We start from the raw sequence: 24,268 nt of genomic DNA, 5'->3' as shown, positions 1-24,268 counted from the left end.
TTTTCACCTGAGGAATAAACGGGAAATAATTGAATTTCAATCATTGGTGGCAGTATAAACGGCACTCTTTCAATCTTTCTTGGTGGCATTGAATGATACCACTCAATGTCTCATATTGGAAAATGTTTGCTTTAGAACTCTTACTGATTGCAGCTTCTTTTGTTTTTGTTTTTGTTTTTGTTTTTGTTTTTTTTTTTTGAGGAACTCATATTTCTTCAAATATCCAGATAGCATATTAACCTTAACTCATATGGCGTTTATGCAAGGCTTTCGGGTGTTCTTGGTACTGAAAATTACATGAATAAACAATAGCCTATTCTCCTTGCTGTAAATTTGTTCTGGAACTTTTAGTCCCTTATAGTGCTCAAATGTATCTCGCTAAAGTTGTGATACTTAAGCTATTAACTTAATACACCATTCTAATCTATTTCTTATCATTTTATTATTGAGCATCAATGGAAATCCGCTACTGAAATTGTATCAGCAATGATCTTTTTAACTTGACCAAAAACATTTCTGCATTTCACAAATGATGAACATAAAAATAACTGTAGACAATACCATGTTCTGCTCATAAGTTGTAGATAGATGATACTACAAATACATTCTGATAAATTTTGTATAACCAATCCATTGATAAAACCGAATGCTGATGCTAACAAAATTTTGAAGAGAAAATAGCTGACCAAAATCCATTGTTTGGCAGCCAACGCGAAACTATTTTAGTGAATAATGATTGATTTAACTTGTAGAAACAAGAATCTTGTGATATCATTCCCTCCACATATCTGCAAATTCATCAGGCTCCAATGGATTAGATAGCTCGTGCATTTTCCGCCTTGTCTTAGCTTTGACTTTCTTAGCATACTTCCCGGCTTTCTGCCTTTTCTCCAATGCTCGGATCTGAAAGAGAACATGTGGCAAATTATTAAAATTTGTAGAGGAATGAGAGTCTATATACCAACACTGTTTCCGACACATATTAGGACTAGGATAAAGGTAAAGGAGTATAATCCCCGGACCTGGTTTGGTGAGACATAGAAAGGATTCTCATATAGCGTTGGACCTCCAAAGCTGCCGGCGAATATCTTAATAGGATTCAAACAAAATCTTGGACCAACCTATACAGAGCCAGTATCTAGCATTAAATTACAATCACAAGTACTACAAAATCATAACTTATTCTTATATATATTATAATAAAGCACATATCACTGCATAGTGCATACCTCAACAAGGGTCATTTTATCAAGTCCCCCTCGAACCATTTTGTCTGATTCATTGTGAGGAACAGATATCTGCATTAGGAAACAGTGGTTTTAAGAGAAATTGAATATTAATTCATCCATAAACAAATAATAAAGGCGCAAATACATGAAGTCTGCAATACAAAACTGTGTTTTGGCAAATTGAAATGTTAATCCATTCATCAAAAAATAATGATGATGAAAACATATGAAATCACAGAAGCTTATGCTGCTCATTTCATCAACCATTTTCTTCCGTAGGCTTTAAGACAAGCGGAATCATCTATCATTCACAACATAAGCCATACAGTAGGAGCAACAGATTCCCAAGTCTCAAAGAACAGATACTAAAATAGACTCAATTATAATAAAGTAGTACTATAATTAAAATTTATGAGATCTCAATTCAAGAATCCGTATGATGTCAAGGGGAGAAGGTAGATAAGAGAACCACATAGGCATTTTACTAGAAAACTCCAATAGTCCAGCCAAGTCGAGGTCCTCCACTTTAACCTAGACGATCTCAGCCAAGTTTTAAGGATGGAAATAACTAAACTCTACAGCTCTTCCTGTTGATAACCCTTGTACTAGAGCAGCAATTTACATCCATTAGAGCAACCACCACTTAACATGTTTATGCTTCAATTGGCAGCTATAAGGAGTTTATTACCAAACCAGTATCTGTAATGCCCATATAATGCGGACAGAAAGATGCGTAAATGAAATTTCTGATTCCAGTTTAAATCTTAAAACCTTATAACTACTACTAAGAATTTAATCTATATTCCATACTTGTGCCATTTATGTTGTATAGTTCACTAACCTGATAATTGCGGAACCATATGTGGTCATCAGCAATGGAGAAAACAAAGACGTGATCATGATAAGGTTTAGATTTCCTGTGCTCCTTTGGTGTCCCAAATATCTGAAAGAAAATAATAGAAAAGAAAGTGTTATGGAGCACTTACAAGTTGCACATTCACCCACAGCATGTTTGAAGTAAAAAAACCTACTAAATCAGTAAACAGAATTGCAATACTCAGTGCACAGGTAGTTGTTAGAGCATTATCTCAATGGCTTGAAAGAAAAAAAAGAGAATCATCCTAAAAAGCTGTTATACCAAACAACGTTCATATTGTTTCACAAGTAAAAATGCAAAAGCATTCATAGAGGACATGTCTGGTTAGAGGAACAGTCCATGTAAATTGTATAAAGACATCTACCGTTCAAATTGAATATCATTTGCAAGAAACAGCATTTAAATGCAACAGGTTGAAAGAAACAGCATTTATTTAAAAGGAGGAAAAGCCACGTCAAGGTACCTGTATGATCATCTCTTTCAGAAGCTTCCAATGAGCATCTTTCTCAAAATTGCTCGAGAAGGTCAACAAAGGACGTGAACCTTTCAAATGATTTCCAGTGAGCTTCAGTTCTTCCATTGTGTGAACTGAAATGCACAAAACGAACTTCATTAAGCCACAAGAAACGAGAAAAATCATCATACTCTAATACTAACTAAACAACATCTTCATTTCATAGGGACCAAATCATAATAATGCATTTTAAGAAATTAAATGAGAAATATTACCAGCGTTAACCAAAAATTTTACGGATGGACCATTGGGACACCTTGCCATCCACAGGTAAAGATCTTGATGTTTGCGACACTGGAAAAAACAATAGAAGTGTTTATAATCTTTGAACATTTTGAGCATAATATTCTAAATTGAAACAAAATAAAACCACTTTAATATTAGATTTAAGAAGTTCTTAAGTGACTACCATGTCCAAAAGTTATAATGACCCAAAGTTTATATAATTCTACGCATTTCAGTGAACCAAACTGAGCAAACTAATCAAATTTCATATTTTATCATTGAAACTGCATTAGAAAACAACAAAGCTTAAATATTTACCTCAAAAAACAGAGCAGAAGAACAGCCCCTCAACTCAATAAGCTCATTCAAGGTAGCCCCTTTACTACTCCTTGATTCAACCTTATTATCCTTCTTACAATGAGGCAAAAGTGAAACCATGTTCAACATCAAATGCCTATACCTACAAAACCCAAAACCATAAACCAAAAGAACAACTTTAAAACCCATATAAAAAAAACAAAGTCAACCACACATCTAAGCAAAGAAAATAACATTCTTCATCCCACCAACCAAACCTGTAATTAATGCGTCGTGAACAAGTCACCATAACTTTTTCTTTGTTTCTAAAAACTTGGGGAGGATCCGTATTAGACTCAGTTTGTTGCTGAACTTCTTCCTTGTCTTTCCAACCGAAAAGTGACCTTTTGGGTCTCTCTGGAGCTGCATCATCTTTCTTTTTCGGTTCAGCTGTCTGGGTTTCACTGTGCTTCCGTTTCTTCCCCATTGTTTTAACAAAAGATGGAATTCAAAGGGTAGGATTTTTTTAGGGTTTTTTGCTGCTGAAACTGAAACTAAAGATTTTGTCTTTGATAAACCCTAGTTAAAACGTCATTCCTGGGCTTGTCCAGGAGTTTATAGAGATGGGTTCCCTTGGGTTCTCATTGAATCTAGAATGGGCTGGAAAATGGACTTTACTATCTTAATTTTTCTTATCATATTTTTTATATTGCAAAAATTAAATAAAAAAAAGGGTGAAATAATATTTTGGTCCAATAATTAAAAATATGGTTTATTTAATCATAATTCTAAAGTTAAGTACCATTTAAAATTAAATTATTGTTTTTAATAACTATTGAGGCTCATAATTTATTTTTAAGTAAAAACAAATTGAAAATAAAAGTTACGAATTTAAGGTTTTCTTTGTAATTAGGAATTTAGATTTTTTATACCCACTTAGGCAATTTTTAAATAAAAAATAATTTATCTCAATTCTTAAACAGAAAAATAAATGTGCTTCTTGCTCAAATCTACAATGTGGATGCTAATACTTAATTGCAAAATATTTAAATTCTAAACCCATTGGATTAAGTAGTTATATGTGATTCATTTATTTCTCCCGCATCTATTAGCCAATGATTGGACTATAACTAATAATATATCATCACGAGCGCCATACACAACTTCAACCAATATCAAGATTTTTAGGCCAAGTCAATGGTTAGATCAGTCTAAGTTGCCGGTTTACTATTTCAATCGGTTTATTAAGTTCAATTAAATAAATTATTAAAAATCATAAAAAATATATATATTAAAATTTTAGTTCAACCAATTTTTTGTTTGGTACAATCAATCCATATTAATTCCCCAGCCCAGTGGCGAAGTAAGAAAATATTTTAGAAGGAGCCAAAATTAAATTGTAATTTTTACGATAATAGAAATATAATTTCATCATTTTAATAATTTATATCTTTATAATTTTAAAAGATCAAATCAAATTTTTATCATTGTTAAGGGAACCAAAGTATAATTTTACTTTTACTTTTATTAACTTAAAATTTTAAAAATTTTAAAGGACGAAAATTTTTCCATTTTAAGCTAATCAGAGCTCCTGCCACCGCCCCCCTTGTCCCAGTCAACCAATTCAATGCTCTTCTCCAAATCAATACCTCAACCAGTTCCCTTTCTGACCAGCCAGTCTGGTTTCGGTTCAAGCAGCCTTGACCAAGGCCAAAAGTATAAGATTAGCGTAAACATTCAAGCAAATAAATAAAGGTTACATCCAGTTTCCCTGAAAATCCCAAATCAGTTCAAAAACAGAATATTAACACATCATAAACATGGTAATCTTTCATCATGACTAGTTATCGGTCCCTGCTTGCTATATTAGGCAATATCTTTGGATACAACATGTTTCCCTTTAAAAGGTATCAACATTTATAATCTCTCCAAAATACTGTCTCTTTTTTACCCAAAAAAGAAAACCAACCAAATACTGAATTCCCTCTTTAATTTATATGCTAAAATTGATTTAAAGAGGCTGTTCAAGATTAGCAACACCATTTGTGCCATTTCAAATGGATGTCACAAAAACTGCCTAAGGATGACTAAGTACAACCACGAGTCTATTCTTACTAAAACAAAACATGCAGTGCAGTGCAGACATATAATAAAAGACCATATTGAATGCCTGATCCTTGATGAAAAGGCAAATTTATGCTTCAACGGTTTGAATATCCGCTGGGTTCCTTATACCCCTGTAAGAATTCAGAATAAAAGTGTCATTGAAGTAATGAAGAGAAGATATCGTTCCAGGAATTGGCATTCAGAAACAAACACACTGTCTTAGTTTACTACTAACATGAAAGCATAAGTACAACATCCCATTCCTACATCAAACAAACAAGGGGTTTATATTTGTAATCTTCAAAGAACAGACATGCCCGAGTTTGTATATACGAGCATGCTTACATGTGTGCGCATGTGTGAGCATGCCTGATAAAAATGTACTTTTGATCTTCAAGATTGCACCATAGATAGATTGACAGGCTTAAATATATGTAATACATGGTACATATTAAGCAGATATGCTACAAGGAACATACAAATGTCTTGCCTGCACAATAGGATGCGCATGAAAATAGAACAAAGTTTTCTCCATAACCTCTGAATAAGAAGTTAGAACAAGCGGATCCAAAGGTTAAAGTTTTCCCTTATTTCTATAGCTTTTCATTTAGGCTTTATCCAAGGCCAATAGCATTAATCTCAATGGAGATCCACACCCACAAATTTGTTGCACAAATACCTCACAAGGGCGGGTTTCATGTTTTACACGTATACCAAAGCAGACTCTTACAATTTCCTGATATGAGATAGAGGGGTTAGTTTGAAGTTGCCAAAGTATTTAGTCAATACGAATCTCTTTTGCAAGCATGAATTTGAGATACATAGAGAGGCAAAACTTAGTAAATATCAAGTTCATATAAACTCTAACTTAAGACAGCTATGAAAATAAGAGGTGAATGCACTTACCAGTCCTATGTGATTTTGCACTCTCCCTCACTTGATTCATCAGAATCACTTGAATCATCAGAATCACTAGAATCTATAGCATGGTTTGCATCACTTACACTGCGGACATCAACCGCTTTGTCGAGTAACACTAGGCTCTCCACGTAACTACCAACGTATAACAATTCCGCCCCAACCTCAACTCGATGAGGCTCCATCTGTTGGCAGTTCAAATCACGTGAAGCCATCTCTCCATCATCCACTTGCAATAAGACTTCCCCATTCTTCCTAAATCCCAATACCCTTGGGAACCATCCACTTTGGTCAATCAAATGTAATTCTAACACCTTAGTCCATGACTCAACCACACCATACTCCTTCATGACCCACAATTCAAGCAACTCACCATCTTCCCAATCTCTTTTAAGCACTGCAATGGAAGATTCCCCATATCTCATAGTTGATAAATCCATAGGACACAACCAAACTAAACTTTCTGGCAAACTTATCTCAAAAAACTCCTCACGACTTAAATCAAACCCCAAAATTGCATTACTGAATCCACCAATTTTCCCTCTCCGATACCCTAACCAATGGAGTGCCCCGTTAACAAAAGTGGATGAAATCCCTGCTTCAACAGCATACTTAGGTGAAGTGGGAGTAACCCTTTTCCAACAATTTTCATTAAGTGAAAACAAATAAGGTTCAATCAAAGTCTCACTTTGTTCAACCCCAACTATAAGTAGCTTATAATCATTGGTTCTCGAATCAAATCCAAACCCAAAATTTAAACGTACATCATCAGTATAGCAGCAAATATTCGGTTGAGGCAATGTCATGTATTTTTGAATGGAAGGGTTCCAAAAAATGAAATTCAAAACATCTTGTGGTAGAAAAGTAAGACAAACTAACCCATTGCAAGAACCAACCACTGCAGAATAAGACAAACACCCAAAAACAGGGAATTGAAGCTGCTTGAACTCATCAAAGTCATCATTATCATAATGTAAAAAGTAGTTTTCTTTGCCCTTTTTAAAGCACCTAAGGAGGATGAAAGGAGTGTTGTTGGGTTCTGAAAGTGAAGCTTGTAAATGGGTTGAAATGAAAGATGGGTTGCAAATGAGACTATTCCAGGTCTTACAAACCGACCTGCATTTCACCAATGACTCTATTGGGAGTCTTTTAAGGATTTCAAGGATCACTTCTACAGGCAAATAATCAGACATCTTTTTCTTTTTTGCTCAGTTTTTGAAGAAATGAAATCGAAATGTATATAAGGGGAAGAAGAAGAAGAAGAAGAAGAAGAAGAAGAAGAGACTAATAATTGCTTTATCAATGACAACCATAATATTTTAAGAATTTTTTTTATTTTTCTTCTGTAATCTAAAAGCTTTCACTTTACTTTATGAGATAAGATAAGGGTGGGTTACTTTGAAACAAAATTAATGTAAAAAATATGGTTACAAAACTAAATTAAATATTAATTGACCTTTTAAGAGTAATATTCTCTCAATAAAATAGTTTAATTCATTGATGTTGAAGTCATCATTTTTAGTTATAAATGTATATTAAATAAAAATGTTATTTTTTTAAAGTTATTCTTTGAGAAAAATTAATTGATATGCTTTTTAAAAAATAAAATAATTTTAATTAGTACATGATAATGATGCCGTTACTATATACAAAATCATTTTGAATTTGGTCAAAATTTTACTATTAATCATTATATTTTGTATAAATTATTTATTTAATATTTATATTTTAAAGATTACTTTTATTTTTTGTATTTTTGAGTTGTTTAATTTTAATTTTAGTTTTAAATTTTTTTATATTTTAAAATTTTAGTCCGAACAGACAATAATAATTAAATTTATTTGGTTAAATTATGTTATTATTTTTATATTATGCGTAAAGATGTAAATTTAGTTTATATTGTTCAATTAGACTATTCTTAGTTGCTAAGGTTTTTATATTTTAAAATTTTAATCTTAATGCAAACTATAATTGCTAAATATATTAACTACTTGTTTTAGGAATAATGTCTGGAAATAGCAAGTTGGCTTAACATTGTACATGTAATAATATGTTTGGCGTATCAAATTTTAAAAATAATAAAAATTAACTCAATTAATTTAATCAATATTAAAATTTTAAAAACATAAAAATTAAAAATCACCAAATTAAATATAAAACTAAATCCACAACTTATATATATAATACAAAGACTAATAGTATATTTTAACCATAAGATCTTATTCGGAAAATGATATCGAATTTGTGATAAATATTAAATAACAAATATTATTTATTTTATTTCATTTTGAGAGTAGCATCTATTTGGGTCTAATTATATCTTTAAAAAAATAAAAAATTTATGACCAAAATCCAGTACAAAGTAGCTTCTAGGAAAAGGGAGGTGTGGACGGTGCGGTAGCACCACGTCATGCACATATGTTCATGGAATTCACACTTTGGTCTTTATTGACCCAAACATCTTTAATTATAAAGTTGTTACTTTTGAGAAATCAAACGTTTCATCAAAGAATTTAAGCCCATGAAATTGCCAGGGAGATTCGGGAATCTGCCTTTTTCTTCAAGATATTTTATGTAAAGGCTTTTCTTCTAATCTGATAATTTTAGATATTATATCTATATAATGAAAGTAATATGAGACTTCTGTGAGAAAATTTATTAACCTTTGTTGACTTTTCTTTACTACTATTTTTTACGAAGTTTCTGTGCATCTTTGCTAACATTATCTTGAATTTTAGACTAATAATCAATTAATTCATGCATAAAAATATTGCCTAAATATGTGGCTTGAAGAAAGTAAAATCTTAGCTTCAAATTTGTTCTCCATCCAGTCCATTCTTCTTGTATTTCTGAAGGGATAAAGTGGATGAATGTAAAGAATTCTTAAGAAGAAACAATGGATGCAAGTAATTTAGAACTAATGCTTGTTAATAAAGCTTCAATGAATTGATTTAAAAAGTAAAAGTAGTTTTAATAATTTACAACAAAAATTCATATTAAAAAGAGTAAATACCTTCAATTAAAACTGCAGCAAGAACTCCAAAAATGACTTTTACAGCTTATAGAATAGCCTTACCACTTAAATTTTGAGAATGATACATGGACTTCAAAAATTATGGAGATGACCCTTTTTGAAGAAGTTCTTTAGCTTCACTTGGCAATACAAGGCGATCTCGACCTTCAACTAGCTTTGCAGATTTGATGATATCTCCAGTTTTTATTTGTGGTAGAATCTCTCTTCCAGCAGTTATATATCTGTATGTTGAAGTTAAATTCATATGAAAAGTCTAGCCAACAATTAGCTCATACATAGATGTATGTAATCCAAAGGATAAGATGACATTACCCGAAAACGGAAAATTGACCTTCTTCAAACGATATGCCTCCCAAACCAGACTATAAACAAGTAAAATCATCATTATACAGCTTTAACCAGATAACTGGAAGATATATTGGACAGGCAAGGGTGAGGGGATGGTAGAAGTAGACTATTTTACCAGTATATCTGTGTTTGGCCCATATTCAGTTATGGCTACCGCAATTTCGTCATTTATATATATGGAAAAACCTTTTTTAAAAACTTCATAATACTTGTGATGGACGCATAGCCATATTAGACACTCACACCAAGTTTGGGTAACATAGGAAGCAGATAGTAAGCATTGAATTAGATGGAGCTTTGAAGTATACTTACATTTCTTTTATCGTATAGATAGAAGAAAAATTGATATGGTGACGAGTATTCCTCAGAGACTTCACTGTGTGCCATAGCAACAGCTCCATAAACAGATAGGGGAAGAACTGGCAATTCGCCATCCTACCAGGAGAAATAAAAGAATGAGACTGAACACAAAATTGGAAAATGGCATAGCTGCAATTTCTGGATATATGTAAAAAATCAGCTATGGAGTCATACCTGAACACTTAAGGTTGTTTTGTACAAAGGCTCAAACTGTCCTGATGGCATTATTTCTAGGGGAACACTGTAACCGTTCTTTCCAGTATCGTTTTCAGAGATGATAGCTTGATTAATACAGCTCAGCTTTGTTCCATCATATGCTCCATCTGTCACCTGAAGAATTATAACTAATTCTTAGGAATGTATATGTGGTTCAATCACCTTAAATTGCTATTGTTCACAAATATTGCAGCATTTTTAACCAATTCGCATACAGGAAACTAGCATGGTTTTAATCAGAAAGATCAAAGCACAAACCGATTCATCAACTAAGTAAGATTTCAGCCTTGCTATGTTTATCGTTAACAGATAGATATAGCTCAACCAATTAAGGCTCTGCTCCAACTATTAAGGTTGATTAGGAAAAGCATTTGCTTTTATGAGGGTATAGTCATGCTATCATCCGTCAATGGACAGCAATAGTGAAGACATTAACAACATGTCATTAAACTTATAGCATAGACCTAATTGAATTTATTTTAAAATGTAAAATGATATTGCAATAAAAACCAATGTCAAAAATAAGAAGTTTAACTACCTTACCAGTTTTGCAAAATTTCCGGTGGTTAGTGGTGCTGAATATCCATCCAAAACAACCTGAATTGGTAGAAGATAATCAGTTAACCGTAAATTTGTAAAGCGTCATTCAACTTAGCTCTGTTATTGTTTTCAACACCCCCAACCCCTCACGAAAGATGGTATAGTAAGCAGATTTAGAGCAATTGTCATGATTTGGTTTGTCTCAGCAGTATTCAATTTCGTTCTGGGGCCTGAGCTCCAAATAACGTGTTAGGTGACAATCAGAGATGTAGCAAGACAGTTGCTATCGACATGTGATAGAGTCTTAAGGTGATAGACGCAAAAGGACAAATTTATAGAACTGTCAGGTTCAACATACCTGAATTGTGGCAGTCTTTCTGAGTTCACCACCAGCTTCTGGGGAAAATGACGAACCATCTCCTTTCTCAATAGTAAGTTCAACAATTGCTCTCCCTGTTAGCCTAGAGACCATAACTAACACCATTTAAAATAAAAAAGTAGAGACAAAACCGGTTTAAACTTAAAGCCTACTAATCACAAATGCAATCATGCAAGCCAAACGGGCACTGAATGAAAAATTGTTACCATAGAGCAAATGAATTGTAAAAATATATAAACAGCAGTCAAATAGTAGAGAAAACAGCTAGATATTAAAAAGATAATAGAATTGCATGTAAGTATGTTTGTAGTAAAGAAAATGGGGAAAACTATGTTGCATGCTTCAAAATAGGTAAACTAAAAGTAGATTAAAAATATAAATTGCATTAACCAATCAATTTAAAACATATAAATATAACAACCCTCAGTAAAACATTGAAATTCTGACTTTGGCTGTAGAAGACTGACCTTGGATATTTCAAGTATTGCTCAGGTAACAAAAAGGACAACCCCGGGGCCTATTCCACAATAATAAGTTGAGATGTCACTATACTTGTACTATTTTAACAACTAAACCTAACACATACAATCAACAAAATTTCTGCATATAAAATCAGCAGCTATAACACAAGTAAAGGAAGTCAATCAATATTTTGATCCTTCAAATATCTTACCGAAAATCATGAATCAGAATACGCACAAAGTATAACTAGGGAATACTAGTATAGTACTTACCTGCAACAACTCCAATTCAGCAACGGTATCTAGTGAAGATGCAAGGCCAACAGATACTCTATCTGGATCCTGATCCTTTATAGATTTTAGGAGTGCTTCCAATCCACCCTAGTAAACCAAGGAATACCACAATCAGTCCATGAGGTCTCTCTGCAAATGAATGAATCCATTCATCAGGGAAAAGTCCTCCCTACCAAAGCATAATATACATAACTGAGCCCCGGAACCATAGGTTAACCCATATAAACTTTTTGCTTGAGCATTTTGATGTGATAAAAAGCAATCTAAGGAAAAAAGGCATTCCATTTTCAGATATTAGGATACTTTTTTCTGGCTACAAACCAGATATTAAGTTACTTCAAGAAACAAATTATATTCAAATGGGTGAGGGTCAAATTAAATATCTGATGCTGTATTTAAAATTCTCATCAGGTTCTTTTTCTTCCTTTGGTGAACCAAAAAGTAGTTTGTAGTTATTCTTGCTGGAATGTGGTCTCAAGGAAACAAAAGTAGATAAAAACTATCGAGTGTCTCATTTAAGTTAAGATGATTTTTTTCTTTCACGGTACCTTCCCATCAACAAGAGATGAGTAAAGAGTTGAACCCTTCTCCCTTAGATCTGCTGGTATACTTGCCAAAATAGAATCCTTTCCATCTACTGCTATCTGAAGTTAATCAAAGAGTTATAAAATCAAAAGAGAATAAGGAAAACCATATGCATATACTTAAAGGAACATGATATTGACATGGGAAAACAACATAGAATGAACAAAGATGAATTCAAATATGAGTAAGCTCCAATGGTATGAGTTCCTTAACTTATTTAAATTTTATACAAAAGGAACTACTAGGTACCTTTAGAGCTTTCTTGACATTACCCTCCATAGTTCCATAAGGCTTTCTTTGTGGAATCCTTAGCAGGTAGGAAATATCTTCCAAAGAATCCTATAAGCAAAAGAAAGATGGTAAAAAAAGGCTGATTAGCATCTAACCATACCTATGTGAATTCAATTATCAGTTTAAAACCTGTATAGCCTTCATGTTTGTATTTGCTGGGATAGCCCTTCTTAAAGCAAGCTCCCCTGTCCTTGGAAGCTTTGTTTCAGGAGAGTAAAGCACAGCATTGGCAGGTGAAATAGACCAGAAGTCCCAACCAGCTAAAGGTAATGGAGAGGTAATTTCGGCTAAAATAAGTATCACAGCAATCACATTCTCAAGTTTCATCGTTCCATTAATCAAAGTTGACAAGTTGAAACTTGTAGGAATATTTCGGCATTGTGACTTATCCTGCATCACTAAATGCACTTTTAGAATGTAGGGAAAAGCTTGAAAACAGGATTGGGTTTGAAAAAGAATCATAAAGAAAAGATTAATGACTAAGAACTAGTAAACTGCTTGGATAATTTTAGTTCATTTATACGGAATCATCAATGATACATCCTAACTCCAAAAAAGATCATGTAGCATATGGCTAGTCATAGGCATAGATCATGGTCTATCTAAATTGTTCTAAATTGAGATGAAATTAAGAAGTACCATGTCACAGAACACAGACTCAAAGCATTAAACCCACAAATTATATAAAGGTAAATTCAACAAGAATTCAACGTAAAACCCCAACCTTGACAAAGGCTTCTTTAGAAGCCTTGCATTGAACTTTAAGCTGAAAGGGTCTTGCATTCTCTTGACTACGAGCTTGACTGAATCGAAAAGCGAAATGGGTCGATAAAAAATGGCGCTTTGGAGTTGAAGGACTGAAAGAAAGAGTAATGGAAGAGGATAAAGGAAACACCATTGCAAAGAAAAAGGGAAAAAAAAAAGGTAGAAGGCTGGTCGTTACAGAAAGGAAAGATGGAAGAGGTTTTGGCGCGCCTCATCTAGAAATGTGATTACGTGGAACCTGTTGATTGGATGGTTTTGGGCTTTGGCAGATGAAGTTAAGGACGTGTTTGGATTTTACACCTCTAAGAAATAAATGCAATTTTTTTCATTTATAAAATGTTTTTGATTAATTTTCAATAAAAAAGCTTGAAATTTTTGCTCAAAGAAGGGATTTAATTTTCTTAAATTATAATTTAATAAAAAATTTAGATAATTAATTTTTACTTTGACTTAATCCAACTTGTCTCAACCGAAAAGCTAAACGAGGAATTTGGGAGATTGATTTGAATCCATGGAGAGAGAGAGAGAGAGAGTTGGGAGTATAAGCGAAACCAACACTTAAAATCTCACTGGAATAAACCCATTTTTTTTCCCTTTTTCTTCTTCACATTTCTGCATTTGCTCTATGGATTTTTTTAGTTTATTGTAGATCGCAAAAAGAAAACAATGGCAAACTATTTAGCTCAATTTCAAACAATAAAGAGCGCTTGTGCTCATCTCATCATTGCTGGTAAATCCCTTTTTAATTGAATTGAAACTCTTTAACTTTGGGTTTGGGTTTTTCGCTTTTTGGGGGAATTTGTAAGTTGTTTGGATTTTTGTTGTGGAAATTTATGAAGGGTTGGTGTTAATTATTGATGATTTGAGCTTTAAACTTTTTAGTTGATTTTACGAAGTGGGTTCTTCAAAGACTGAGGGATTGATTGGTCACTCTCATGTATTTTGTGTGTAAATATAAATTCAATACAAACTGCAAAATATATCAATTCATATTAAATGTATTGTTTATTAAATGTGTCAATATGGAGTCTAGTTTCTTACTTTCTAATTGGATGAATTCCAAGTTTGCTGCTCTGCAAGATGTTTGTATGTTAATAATAACAGGTGAGCCATGTCTTAGCATGAAGTCATGAACTAGCAAGGAATCTATTATGATATTCTCCTTACTTATATTTCTAACTGTTGCAAATGAACCGTTTACAGTTGAAGATGTCAGTGACTTATGGCCTGCCGTCAGGAACAATTTCGAAGAGAGGCTGCCATTCAAAAGAGCTTGCTTGAATAACAAGACCCGTAACCCTGTGTTTTTGGAGAATTTGCCTGCTGAATTTGTGTTAACCACTGATGCAAGATTACGTAGCAGATTTCCTCAAGAGCAGTACTTATTTTGGTTTCGAGAGCCATATGCGACTCTGGTTCTTGTTACATGTGAGGTACTTTCGATCTTGTTAACCAGTTTACAGATTCATAGACCTATGACCACACAATGAGAAAAATAAAACGGTTCTTTAATTTTTTTTTTTCTAAATTTTATTTATTGGTGTCTGGTTCAATCTTACATGTTGATGTTCATTTTTGTATGTGTGCTTACTGTTTTATTCACGTCCATTGTCCCCAGGACCTTGATGAGTTCAAGAATATTGTTAAACCACGCCTGAAAGTGTTTGCTCAAAATGATGAGCGCGAATGGTTTATTATATTTTTATCTAAAGCTCATCCAAACAATGATCAGGCCACTAAAATGGCTAAGAAAGTATATGCCAAATTTGAAGCTGATTTCAGCTCCAAGAAGAGGGAAAGGTGAGCTTGTGGCTCTCAGCAGCTTGCATATATGTTCTTATTGATTTCACAAGTACTATTTGTATTGTTGCCAATGATTTTAGTGTTGAAGTAATGCTTTGATCTTCTGCATGCATGTTCCAAATCTTTGCAAAAGAAAAATTAGGCGAAACTTTGAAAGTAGCACCCTCAGGAAATTGGTGTTTGACTTCCTATGTCGCTTTCTGATATTCTAAAACTGTGCTTCACTTAGGTGCTGCAAATTTGACATATATGGTCCTGAACCAAATTTTTGGGAAGAGTTAGAGTTCAGGATTATGGATTCTATCAAAAATACATTGGATAGACGAATACAATTCTATGAGGATGAGATACGCAAGCTTAGTGAACAACGATTCATGCCGATTTGGAACTTCTGTAATTTTTTCATTCTGAAGGTTTGGTCCTCTTCTGAAAGTAATGCAGTCATGACTGATATTGATCTGGGGATAAACTTTATGATTTTCCACTCTTTTGTGTTACCTCAGCTCCATTTTTATCTTAAACATATATCATAATCCTTTTCTGGTTTCTATCTCTGGAGATTGTAAAAGAAAAGGCAAACTTGGCCAAACCTATTTTGCTGTTTAATTAATATAAATCCTTATTAACTATCACATTAGTTTACATATCCCAAATAAAAAACAGATTATTTTAAGCTTGGATGTTTAGTGCTTCATTTTTCTTTTTCTTAGGAAAGCTTGGCTTTTATGTTTGAGATTGCTCATCTTCACGAGGATGCCTTACGTGAATATGATGAACTAGAATTATGCTACTTGGAAACAGGTATGAATAATATATATATGTTCCTATGTGTTGAGTACGCATTTTGTTTTGTTTTAACTTTGATACTCCATACTCTCTTTTCTGTTTATGATTCCAATCTGCACTGTGATTTTGGCACATGCCTATTTTTAAGGTTCTCTTGTAACACTTGAAAACAATAAAGTTACGCTGATTAACTATTTGGCTTCTACTAAATAAGGGTGGGTAGTTAGGTAACCATTCAATGCATACAAACTTATAAATAACTATTCCCTGTTGTAATGTGAATATAAGTTTCCTTATAATCAAATTCCATTCTTTATATAGTGTTTAACTTTTTCCTGTAGTTCTTGTACTTGAAATTTGGCAGCCCCAAGATATTGATTATGACACAATGTTAATGTGATATGGCTGCATATCTCAGTTTCTTTTTTTGGAGTTGACTTGGTAGATATGTGAGCACATTTGTCATAAGGCCAAATCTATGACTGGTAATTGTGAAGGTGTTTTCTTGAAATGCTCCCCTTTTCTTGTGAATTTTGTTAATTTCTTTTTATCCCATAGCACTTCTTGATCTTATTTATTAATATATAAGTGCAGTTAATATGGGTGGGAAACATAGGGAGTTTGGAGGACTAGACTGTGGTGATGATCGGGCAGCACTGCTCAACCCTGGAAACAAATCATTAACACAGATTGTTCAAGGTGACTCATTCAGGGAATTTGAATTCAGACAGTATCTCTTTGCTTGTCAATCAAAGGTGACTTTAAGTACTTATGCATCACACTATCTGATTTCGTGAGTAATTACCACTAAAATGAGTTTGTGTTTGTTATTGTCAATTTTTAGAAATTTATCAAAATGCCCTTCTTAATGGGTTATTGGAATCTTATGGTTAATTTTTCAACAGCTGTTGGCTATGCAATTCCACATGATTTAACTTTAATCTTCCTTCAAATGTTCGATGTGTGTTTCTTTCTTCGTAATTGGTTTATTAATTTCAAGCCCATAGTTGGAATGTCTGTGTGTGTGCCTATACTGTGTCTCACTGATTAGTGTTAACTTGCAGCTCTTATTCAAACTGAATCGTCCTTTTGAGGTTGCTTCGAGGGGTTATTCATTTATAATTAGTTTCTCAAAAGCCTTGGAATCAAATGAGGTATTTGATAATGTTTATTTTCTTCCAGCAACAGTTTGGTCACTGTTTTCATTTTTCATGTTTCTTTCCTCATGGATTTGTTGTAGAGTATTTTGCCCTTCTGTATGCGTGAAGTTTGGGTAATCACTGCATGCTTGGCTTTAGTTGATGCAACCAGTATTCAATATAATGATGAAGATGTAGCCCCTGAGACAGAAAAGGAGTTCTATCGCATTCAAGGTGATCTTTACTCACTATGTAGGATTAAGGTAAATTTTTTATTTCTTGTTTTAAATAAATAAGGGATGTCATTTGTCATTTTGTAGAACAACCACTGAAACATATTGATAATTGTGGCAGTTATTGAGGCTTGCATATCTAATTGGATATGGAACAGAGATAGAAAGGAGTCCTGTTAACAGGTACGCATTCAATTTTTGGAGATCAAATCTACCTTTGACTTTCCATGAATTTGGCTACTTGTGCAGTTGAGGCCAGTTTTCTCACAATCTAATTCTATTGTTTCTTTCTTTTGAGTTGAGGCCAGTTTTCTCACAATCTAATTCTATTGTTTCTTTCTTTTGAGAAGTGCTTCTCTAAGCATGCTGCCTTGGCCCAAGCCGGCAGTTTGGCCTTCAGTTCCAGATGATGCTACCTCTGAGGTGGTTGTGAAAGAAAAGGCATGTTATTATTCCACATCTAAAAACTCATAAAACCAGAAAAAAAAGAAAAGGATAGGTTCGCTGCATGATGACCTATTCTTATTCAGTAGCCTTTTTCGAAGTAGAAACTTTTCTGAGAGAAGAAACTAGATCAAGTTAGTAGCTTGTGTCTTTCATTGTCTGCATGCTTCAGATCAACATAGAATTATTGTTTAACGGTGGTCTTTCCTTACCTTACCTTGCTAAAACTTCGAAGAAAGTGGCCCTGTTTTGGAAGTACATAATAACACTTTAAATCTTCAAAATATAGGTTATTTAATGGCAATCATTATTCAGCTGTCAAGTTCATAGCTTCTAAATTTAAGGTGCTATATGATCATACCACTTGAATATTATTATTGTTCTAGATTTTAATAAAGCATCATTGCAATTGCATGTTATCATAGTCATAAGCTTTATGCATACACAATTATCTAGTCCCTTAATGTCTTTTTCTATTTTGATCAGCTTTACTTTCTTTATTTGGTTCAGATGATCCTGCAAGAAACTCCTAGAGTCAAGCACTTTGGCATTCAGAGGAAACCCTTGCCACTGGAACCTACTATCCTTGTACGTGAGGCAAACCGGCGAAGGTCTTCACGTTCTGTTGGAAACTCATCAGAGATTTTTTATGGCAGTCTAGGGTTCAATGATGGGTAAGGAAATCTCAAGAATCAAGGCAAATGTTTCTTGGCTGTTTTATGAAGATGAGTTACTATTCAATTGAAAGATTTTCATTTAAAGAAATTAATTGACCTTTTTTTTTTTTTTTCATTTTCATTTTGCCATTTTGTTTTTCAGAATTAAAAGTTATGTCAAGTAAATATATATTCATTCTGACAGATTAGCTGCAGATGTACCAGCAAAGATGCCCCAAGCAGATAAAGCACATGGATTTATGATGTCACGTACATACTCATCTCCTGGAAATTTCGATTGCTCAATTGGTCGTCCTATGAGACTTGCTGAAATTTTTGTTGCTGCTGAACATGCTCTGAAGAAAACAATTTCAAATCCTGATCTCCAGAAAATTTTGTCATCTGTAGAGAACTTCGAGGTATCAAACTAAGGCTACACACATGTACTGTTCATGTTTCCACTGTTGAGAACCATTACACACATGTACTGTTCATGTTTCCACTGTTGAGAACCATTCTTTTTGGGAGGGAGGGAGAGGACAATCTCTTCTTCAGCCCTTGCTAGTTGAATTGAATATACTTGACAATCTCTTATCTCCTCCCCGTTCATATTTGATTCCTTAAAAAAAATTAACAAACATTTACACCAAAATTACATTCTCCTTGGGGTTATCACTTTGAGTCCCTAAGAGTTTAGATGTTACTTGTTAGACCTTTATTCATTCTATAGTCCAATAGTTATTTTTTGATGTGGGAGCACTGATATTCAATATTTTATGTATCTTCTGTTTTTGTCTCATCAATTCCTATTTGGGTCATGGCAGCAAAAATATATGGAGCTCACTAAAGGTGCTGCTGACAATTACCACCATTCTTGGTGGAAAAGATACGGAGTTGTCCTTGATGGTGAAATTGCGGCTGTCTGCTTTAAGCGTGGGAACTTTGACCTAGCTGCAAAGTCATATGAGAAGGTTTGTGCCCTTTATGCTGGTGAAGGATGGGAAGATTTATTAGCTGAAGTCTTGCCCAATTTAGCTGAATGTCAAAAGTCACTCAATGATGAAGCTGGCTACCTGTCCTCCTGTGTGCGATTGCTTTCGCTAGATAAAGGTTTATTCTCATCAAAGGAACGCCAAGCTTTTCAATCAGAAGTTGTTAATCTAGCACATAATGAAATGACGCACCATGTTCCTCTTGACGTATCATCATTAATTACATTTTCTGGAAATCCTGGGCCTCCTATGGCACTATGTGATGGGGATACTGGTACCTTATCTGTGACCGTTTGGAGTGGATTTCCTGATGATATAACTCTCGATTCTCTTAGTCTCACTTTGATGGCTACATATAATGCTGATGAAGGTGGTAAGGTATGGTTTCTAAGACAAGATGACGTTAGAATGTTTATTAGCTATGGTGTAGCATGATATGACTCATTAATTTGATTCATATTTCAGTTACGGAACTCTAATGCCACTGTACTAAAGCCTGGTAGGAATACAATCACCTTTCCTTTACCACCACAGAAGCCTGGTTCCTATGTCTTGGGAGTTCTTACTGGTCACATTGGACAGTTGACATTCAGATCTCATAGTTTTTCCAAGGGAGGTCCAGCAGATAGTGATGATTTCATGAGCTATGAGAAGCCAACCCGGCCTATCTTGAAGGTACTCTCTCTGTCCATCTCTCTTTTGGATTTGAAGTAGTCTTCTCATGTAATATGGATTAAGAAATGTTAGGACAATAATTTTCATCATCATCTTAAAATGCAAACTGTTTTCATTATTAAAAGTATAACTTGGTAACATTCACAGCTATAATATCAGGAAGCCGTCCATTCTTTTGCTCTATTTCTTCAATCTTCTGATCAAAATTTATCTTTCACTTAGGTTTTCAAACCAAGACCTCTAGCTGATCTATCTGCAAGTATATCATCTGCCTTACTGATTAATGAAACTCAGTGGATTGGAATTATAGCACAGCCTATAAACTACTCCTTAAAAGGTGCTGTCTTGCATATTGATACTGGTCCTGGTTTAATGATTGAAGATTCACATTCCATTGAGATGGAGAGCTACAAAAAGGCTGGACAGGGCTCGGTTGGTACGGAAAACTCTGGTGATGCTACAAAAGATAGTTCTGCGGCTGCAAAAGATTGTTCTCCAGCTGCTGATAAACACTTTGAGCAGTTACGTCTTGTAAGCGGCAAAATAGAGTTTCCAGATTGGGCCAGTGATGTATCCTCAATTTTATGGATTCCTATTCGTGCTATTGATGATAAGCTTGCAAGAGGGTCATCTTCAGGTCAGGAAAAAGAAAAAAGCACAAGAAAGTTATGATGGTTTTAGTTTTTAGAGTTTTCTGCATCTGATAGATAGATCATTTATGTTATGTTGCATGCTGTGGCAGGGGCCCCTGAGAAACAAATTATTGTGGACAGAATGAGGACAATAGCTTTGAAGCTTGAGTTTGGGATATCAAAGAACCAGATCTATGACACGTAGTGCCTTTCCTCATATATATATTTTAGTTTTTCTATACATTTGAGTATGAATTCTCTTTTTCTCACTCACTCACATTCACAACACACCCACCAGCATCTGTATAAGCCCTCAACACAGTCTCTCATATTTTGTTTATCTGGCTTTTTACTGGTTTTGCATTTGAATTCTGAACTTTATTACGTGTTCTACTCTATTGTGCAGAACCATAGCTCTGCATTTCAGTGATCCTTTCCATGTGAGCACAAGAGTCACCAATCAGTGCAATGATAGGACTTTGCTTTTGCAGGTTGTATGTCCTTAGTTTCAACCACAGTCGTGTATGCATGTTTCTTTTGGAACATGTTAATGAAGTGACTATAATTTATAAATATAAGAGCTCAGACTCCTCATGTCTTGATTTTCTTATATATTGGAGATTGCAATGAACATTTTAATTGACTAGAAATTATAAATAATTTTATCGAAATTAGTATTACTTTTGTCTGATCTACTTTTGATGCTCATCTTCAGTTGTCATATGACATGCTTGACCTTGATGTATAGCATCCACAAATGTGATAAGCTTATACCTTTTTAATGGAATTACTCAACCAGTGACTATACGACTTCATATGAAATAAACTGGCAGTGCATGTTGAATTAGAAATTTATTGTATGTGGTAAAGTAGATGTATGTGTTGCATGTGAATAGGAGAGGTTGTTTCAATCGTACCATTCATGTTTTATGCTGAAAACTACATTCTCATTCTTTTCTTTTATGCTCTGCAAAAGTTTTTTCATTAATAAAATAGAAAACCCCAGCAATGTCTGGAGAATACAATGCTAATGTAAGAAACAAAACAATAGGATCATCACATCAAACACACCAATTTATCTTCCGCCAAACAATCACAATTCTAACATATTTTAGCTCATCAACCGGCAGATCATATTTTGCATGAAGCTCATGTTGGTTCATGTCATTTCCAGGTAACTCTTCACTCCCAAGTGAATGCCACATTGTCTGTTTATGATGCTTGGCTTGACCTTCACGATGGATTTACACATGCTGGACAAGGTAATGGAAGACCTATTTCTGCATTCTTTCCTCTCGTCATATCTCCAAGTTCAAGAGCTGGACTCCTATTCTGTTTATGCTTGGAGAAGAAAACTGCTGAAGGTACCGACTTTTCCTTTTTTTATCGTATGAGGGTATATGGATGTAGGCTTCTATTTCTTTGACTCTTGTTTATTCAAATTAAATTCATTGACCTCTATATGTTATACCCTCTCACATTGCCTCATACTTATGAAAATCAATCAATCTCTTGCTTTACAGATGAAAATAAGGTACCAGCAGAAAACAAATTAAACATAAGATATGAAATTTCTGGTGATAGGACCATTGGGGCACACCCACCTGTGGCTATGAAATCGAATGAAAATGATGAGGATACTAGTAAGAATTTAGTCTTCAGGAGTGCTCTTTTTCTGCAGCAGCCTGTCCTTAGCCCATGCCTGGCTGTAGGATTTCTACCTCTTCCTTCCGATAGTATTCGAGTTGGGCAACTTGTTACCATGAAATGGAGGGTTGAAAGGTTGAAAGACATTGAGGAGAAAAGAGTTCCTCAAAACAATGTAAGTTAAAACAATCTTATCATTCACCAAATTCAGTCGGGTATAAGCATGAACCTATGCACTAGAAGTCGAGTTAAATTTTGGCATATTTCTCGTTAAAAAAAGACCCACATCACCCAAGGCTTAACATAATTGATTCATTTAGTCACACCTAAGAGGTTGCATTTAACAGATTTGGGGTTCGGATCCTAACAACTGCAATCCTTCCCTCTTTCCCCAGACTATGGCCTGCTTTGTAGAAGGAAAATCCTTAGAGAAGCTATTAGTGAATACTGTGCAACGCTTCTACTTTTTGTTTACATTCAGCTACTACAAATTATGTTTATTGTAATGACAGGACAAGATGTTATATGAAATCAATGCAAATTCTGATAAATGGATGATTGCTGGGAGGAAAAGAGGGCATGTTTCTCTTGACATGAAGCAAGGTTTACGAACAACTTCCCTATTTACCTTTTAATACCGATTCCTGTGCTTTGCAGCTAAGCAGAAAGCATTAATATTTCATTTCTGTTGCTTGAAATTGTCATTTCTTTCCAGGTTCAAGGATAGTTATTTCCATATTATGCATGCCCCTTGTTGCTGGATACATCCACCCTCCTCATCTTGGGCTTCCGGGTATCGATGAAGTGAGTATAAGCTGCAGTCCTGCCGGATGTCACCTGGTTTGCGTCTTGCCTCCTGCTCCAAGTTCATCCTTCTGTGTTCCAGCATGATTTTCCTGGCTGGTTTGCGTCTTGCCTCCTGCTCCAAGTTCATCCTTCTGTGTTCCAGCATGATTTTCCTGGCTTCTTTAATCAGGTCATATTTTTCGGCTTTCAAAGTAGATTCCATTCGGCGAAAATCTAAGTCCGAGATAAAATTCATGTCTCTGTTTTGATTTTGCTCAATTTTTGTAAGTTTTCAACTTTTGGAAGAAAAAGAATCAAGAGAACTTAGTTGATTTAGATCAGAATAGATAGTTCCTTCAGTGCCTTCAATATCAGTACATATACAAAGAACTGTGTAATAGCTGTGCACAACACATTATGCATATCAATGCGATTCAATTCCATTTTGAGTTCATATTCTCATCATGTTTTTTTTTTTTAAAAAGTCATGTACAACTCTTAATTTTTATTAAAGCACTTGTGTCCAATGTTTATGTCGGACACATTTTTTTGGCGTATGCATGGGAATATGATTCCCCAAGAATTTTTCAAATATATAGAAAAGTTTGAAAAAGATTGAATATGCCTGTGTTAGACATATACTTGTATTTGATATCAAATCCATCCATACTTGTATGTGGTACTCAAATTTGAGTCCAAGCAACCAGATGTTCATCATCCCAAACCTATTCTTGTTTAATAAATTGCAAACTAGTTTTTATCATTTCATAGGAGAATGCTATCAAACATTTCCTTAAACTGCGCATTGAAATTTCATTATAATTTTGTTTTGAAAACGAGAGAGATCTTTCATTGAAAGAGCATTTGAATGTCCATGATGTTATCTTTCAAATTTTATTTTCATATATCACCTGAAGTTTCATTAGTTCCAACTATTGAATGAATTTACATACAAAACGATATTATCATTATTTATAAATAATCTTTATTCTTTTTACTACCACTTCTAGTATAATTCCTTGTAAGGTGAGTCCTT

At 34.1% G+C, this 24,268-nt stretch overlaps 4 protein-coding genes across 6 annotated transcripts; 1 reads left to right on the top strand and 3 right to left on the bottom strand.

The window, feature by feature from the left end:
- Window positions 1–492: 492 nt before the first annotated feature.
- Window positions 493–3,755, bottom strand: LOC108470777 (ribosome biogenesis protein BRX1 homolog 1-like). Its single transcript, XM_017772227.2, has 8 exons — window positions 3,421–3,755; window positions 3,164–3,305; window positions 2,836–2,914; window positions 2,570–2,694; window positions 2,071–2,172; window positions 1,230–1,298; window positions 1,023–1,121; window positions 493–903 (listed from the first exon to the last, which is right to left on the bottom strand). The coding sequence occupies exons 1-8, from the start codon at window positions 3,627–3,629 to the stop codon at window positions 772–774; spliced, it is 957 nt and encodes a 318-aa protein (XP_017627716.1). The 5' UTR covers window positions 3,630–3,755; the 3' UTR covers window positions 493–771.
- Window positions 3,756–4,946: 1,191 nt separating this feature from the next.
- On the bottom strand, window positions 4,947–7,557 carry LOC108473506 (F-box/kelch-repeat protein At3g23880-like). 3 transcript variants are annotated; one of them, XR_008274608.1, is made up of 3 exons: window positions 6,155–7,557; window positions 5,928–5,984; window positions 4,947–5,379 (listed from the first exon to the last, which is right to left on the bottom strand). XR_008274608.1 is itself a non-coding variant. In XM_017775105.2 (2 exons), exon 1 carries the CDS (start codon window positions 7,357–7,359, stop codon window positions 6,160–6,162), a length of 1,200 nt encoding a protein of 399 aa, XP_017630594.1. In that variant the 5' UTR covers window positions 7,360–7,556; the 3' UTR covers window positions 4,947–5,379; window positions 6,155–6,159. The 3 variants fall into 3 exon arrangements, 2 of the variants coding, with proteins under 2 accessions (XP_017630594.1, XP_017630595.1); XM_017775105.2 differs by lacking the exon at window positions 5,928–5,984 and having other exon boundaries at window positions 6,155–7,556; XM_017775106.2 differs by lacking the exon at window positions 4,947–5,379 and having other exon boundaries at window positions 5,509–5,984.
- A 1,519-nt stretch (window positions 7,558–9,076) lies between these two features.
- LOC108473507 (peptidyl-prolyl cis-trans isomerase CYP37, chloroplastic) lies at window positions 9,077–13,650 on the bottom strand. The gene is made up of 12 exons (XM_017775107.2): window positions 13,399–13,650; window positions 12,804–13,064; window positions 12,633–12,722; window positions 12,347–12,442; window positions 11,778–11,885; window positions 11,511–11,560; window positions 11,023–11,125; window positions 10,668–10,721; window positions 10,083–10,238; window positions 9,861–9,983; window positions 9,513–9,562; window positions 9,077–9,421 (listed from the first exon to the last, which is right to left on the bottom strand). The coding sequence occupies exons 1-12, from the start codon at window positions 13,570–13,572 to the stop codon at window positions 9,280–9,282; spliced, it is 1,407 nt and encodes a 468-aa protein (XP_017630596.1). The 5' UTR covers window positions 13,573–13,650; the 3' UTR covers window positions 9,077–9,279.
- A 90-nt stretch (window positions 13,651–13,740) lies between these two features.
- On the top strand, window positions 13,741–23,686 carry LOC108473508 (trafficking protein particle complex II-specific subunit 130 homolog). Its single transcript, XM_017775110.2, has 21 exons — window positions 13,741–14,169; window positions 14,643–14,872; window positions 15,058–15,239; window positions 15,472–15,655; window positions 15,953–16,043; window positions 16,623–16,783; window positions 17,093–17,182; window positions 17,269–17,430; window positions 17,522–17,583; window positions 17,751–17,841; window positions 18,355–18,518; window positions 18,706–18,919; window positions 19,325–19,870; window positions 19,958–20,167; window positions 20,390–20,804; window positions 20,910–21,000; window positions 21,206–21,290; window positions 21,974–22,163; window positions 22,323–22,621; window positions 22,959–23,049; window positions 23,162–23,686. Exons 1-21 carry the CDS (start codon window positions 14,106–14,108, stop codon window positions 23,335–23,337), a joined length of 3,798 nt encoding a protein of 1,265 aa, XP_017630599.1. The 5' UTR covers window positions 13,741–14,105; the 3' UTR covers window positions 23,338–23,686.
- Window positions 23,687–24,268: the final 582 nt, after the last annotated feature.

The sequence above is a fragment of the Gossypium arboreum genome, chromosome 11, assembly GCF_025698485.1.
Source record: "Gossypium arboreum isolate Shixiya-1 chromosome 11, ASM2569848v2, whole genome shotgun sequence".
In the NCBI taxonomy this organism is placed as follows: domain Eukaryota; kingdom Viridiplantae; phylum Streptophyta; class Magnoliopsida; order Malvales; family Malvaceae; genus Gossypium; species Gossypium arboreum.
This window is presented reverse-complemented; position numbering and strand designations above follow the sequence as displayed.

Excerpts from the sequence above, each read along its gene's own strand:
- LOC108470777 (XM_017772227.2), bottom strand. The coding sequence starts at position 3,629 with ATGGGGAAGAAACGGAAGCACAGTGAAACCCAGACAGCTGAACCGAAA. Across the intron at positions 2,915-3,163 it reads CTTCTGCTCTGTTTTTTGAG|TGTCGCAAACATCAAGATCT; the intron begins GTAAATATTTAA and ends TGTTTTTTCCAG. Across the intron at positions 1,299-2,070 it reads TATGGTTCCGCAATTATCAG|ATATCTGTTCCTCACAATGA; the intron begins GTTAGTGAACTA and ends TTCCTAATGCAG.
- LOC108473507 (XM_017775107.2), bottom strand. The coding sequence starts at position 13,572 with ATGGTGTTTCCTTTATCCTCTTCCATTACTCTTTCTTTCAGTCCTTCA. Across the intron at positions 13,065-13,398 it reads CTAAAGAAGCCTTTGTCAAG|GATAAGTCACAATGCCGAAA; the intron begins GTTGGGGTTTTA and ends TTAGTGATGCAG. Across the intron at positions 11,126-11,510 it reads CAATACTTGAAATATCCAAG|GCTAACAGGGAGAGCAATTG; the intron begins GTCAGTCTTCTA and ends TATGGTCTCTAG.
- LOC108473506 (XM_017775106.2), bottom strand. The coding sequence starts at position 7,359 with ATGTCTGATTATTTGCCTGTAGAAGTGATCCTTGAAATCCTTAAAAGA.
- LOC108473508 (XM_017775110.2), top strand. The coding sequence starts at position 14,106 with ATGGCAAACTATTTAGCTCAATTTCAAACAATAAAGAGCGCTTGTGCT. Across the intron at positions 14,873-15,057 it reads TGGTTCTTGTTACATGTGAG|GACCTTGATGAGTTCAAGAA; the intron begins GTACTTTCGATC and ends CATTGTCCCCAG. Across the intron at positions 17,431-17,521 it reads ACTCACTATGTAGGATTAAG|TTATTGAGGCTTGCATATCT; the intron begins GTAAATTTTTTA and ends TAATTGTGGCAG.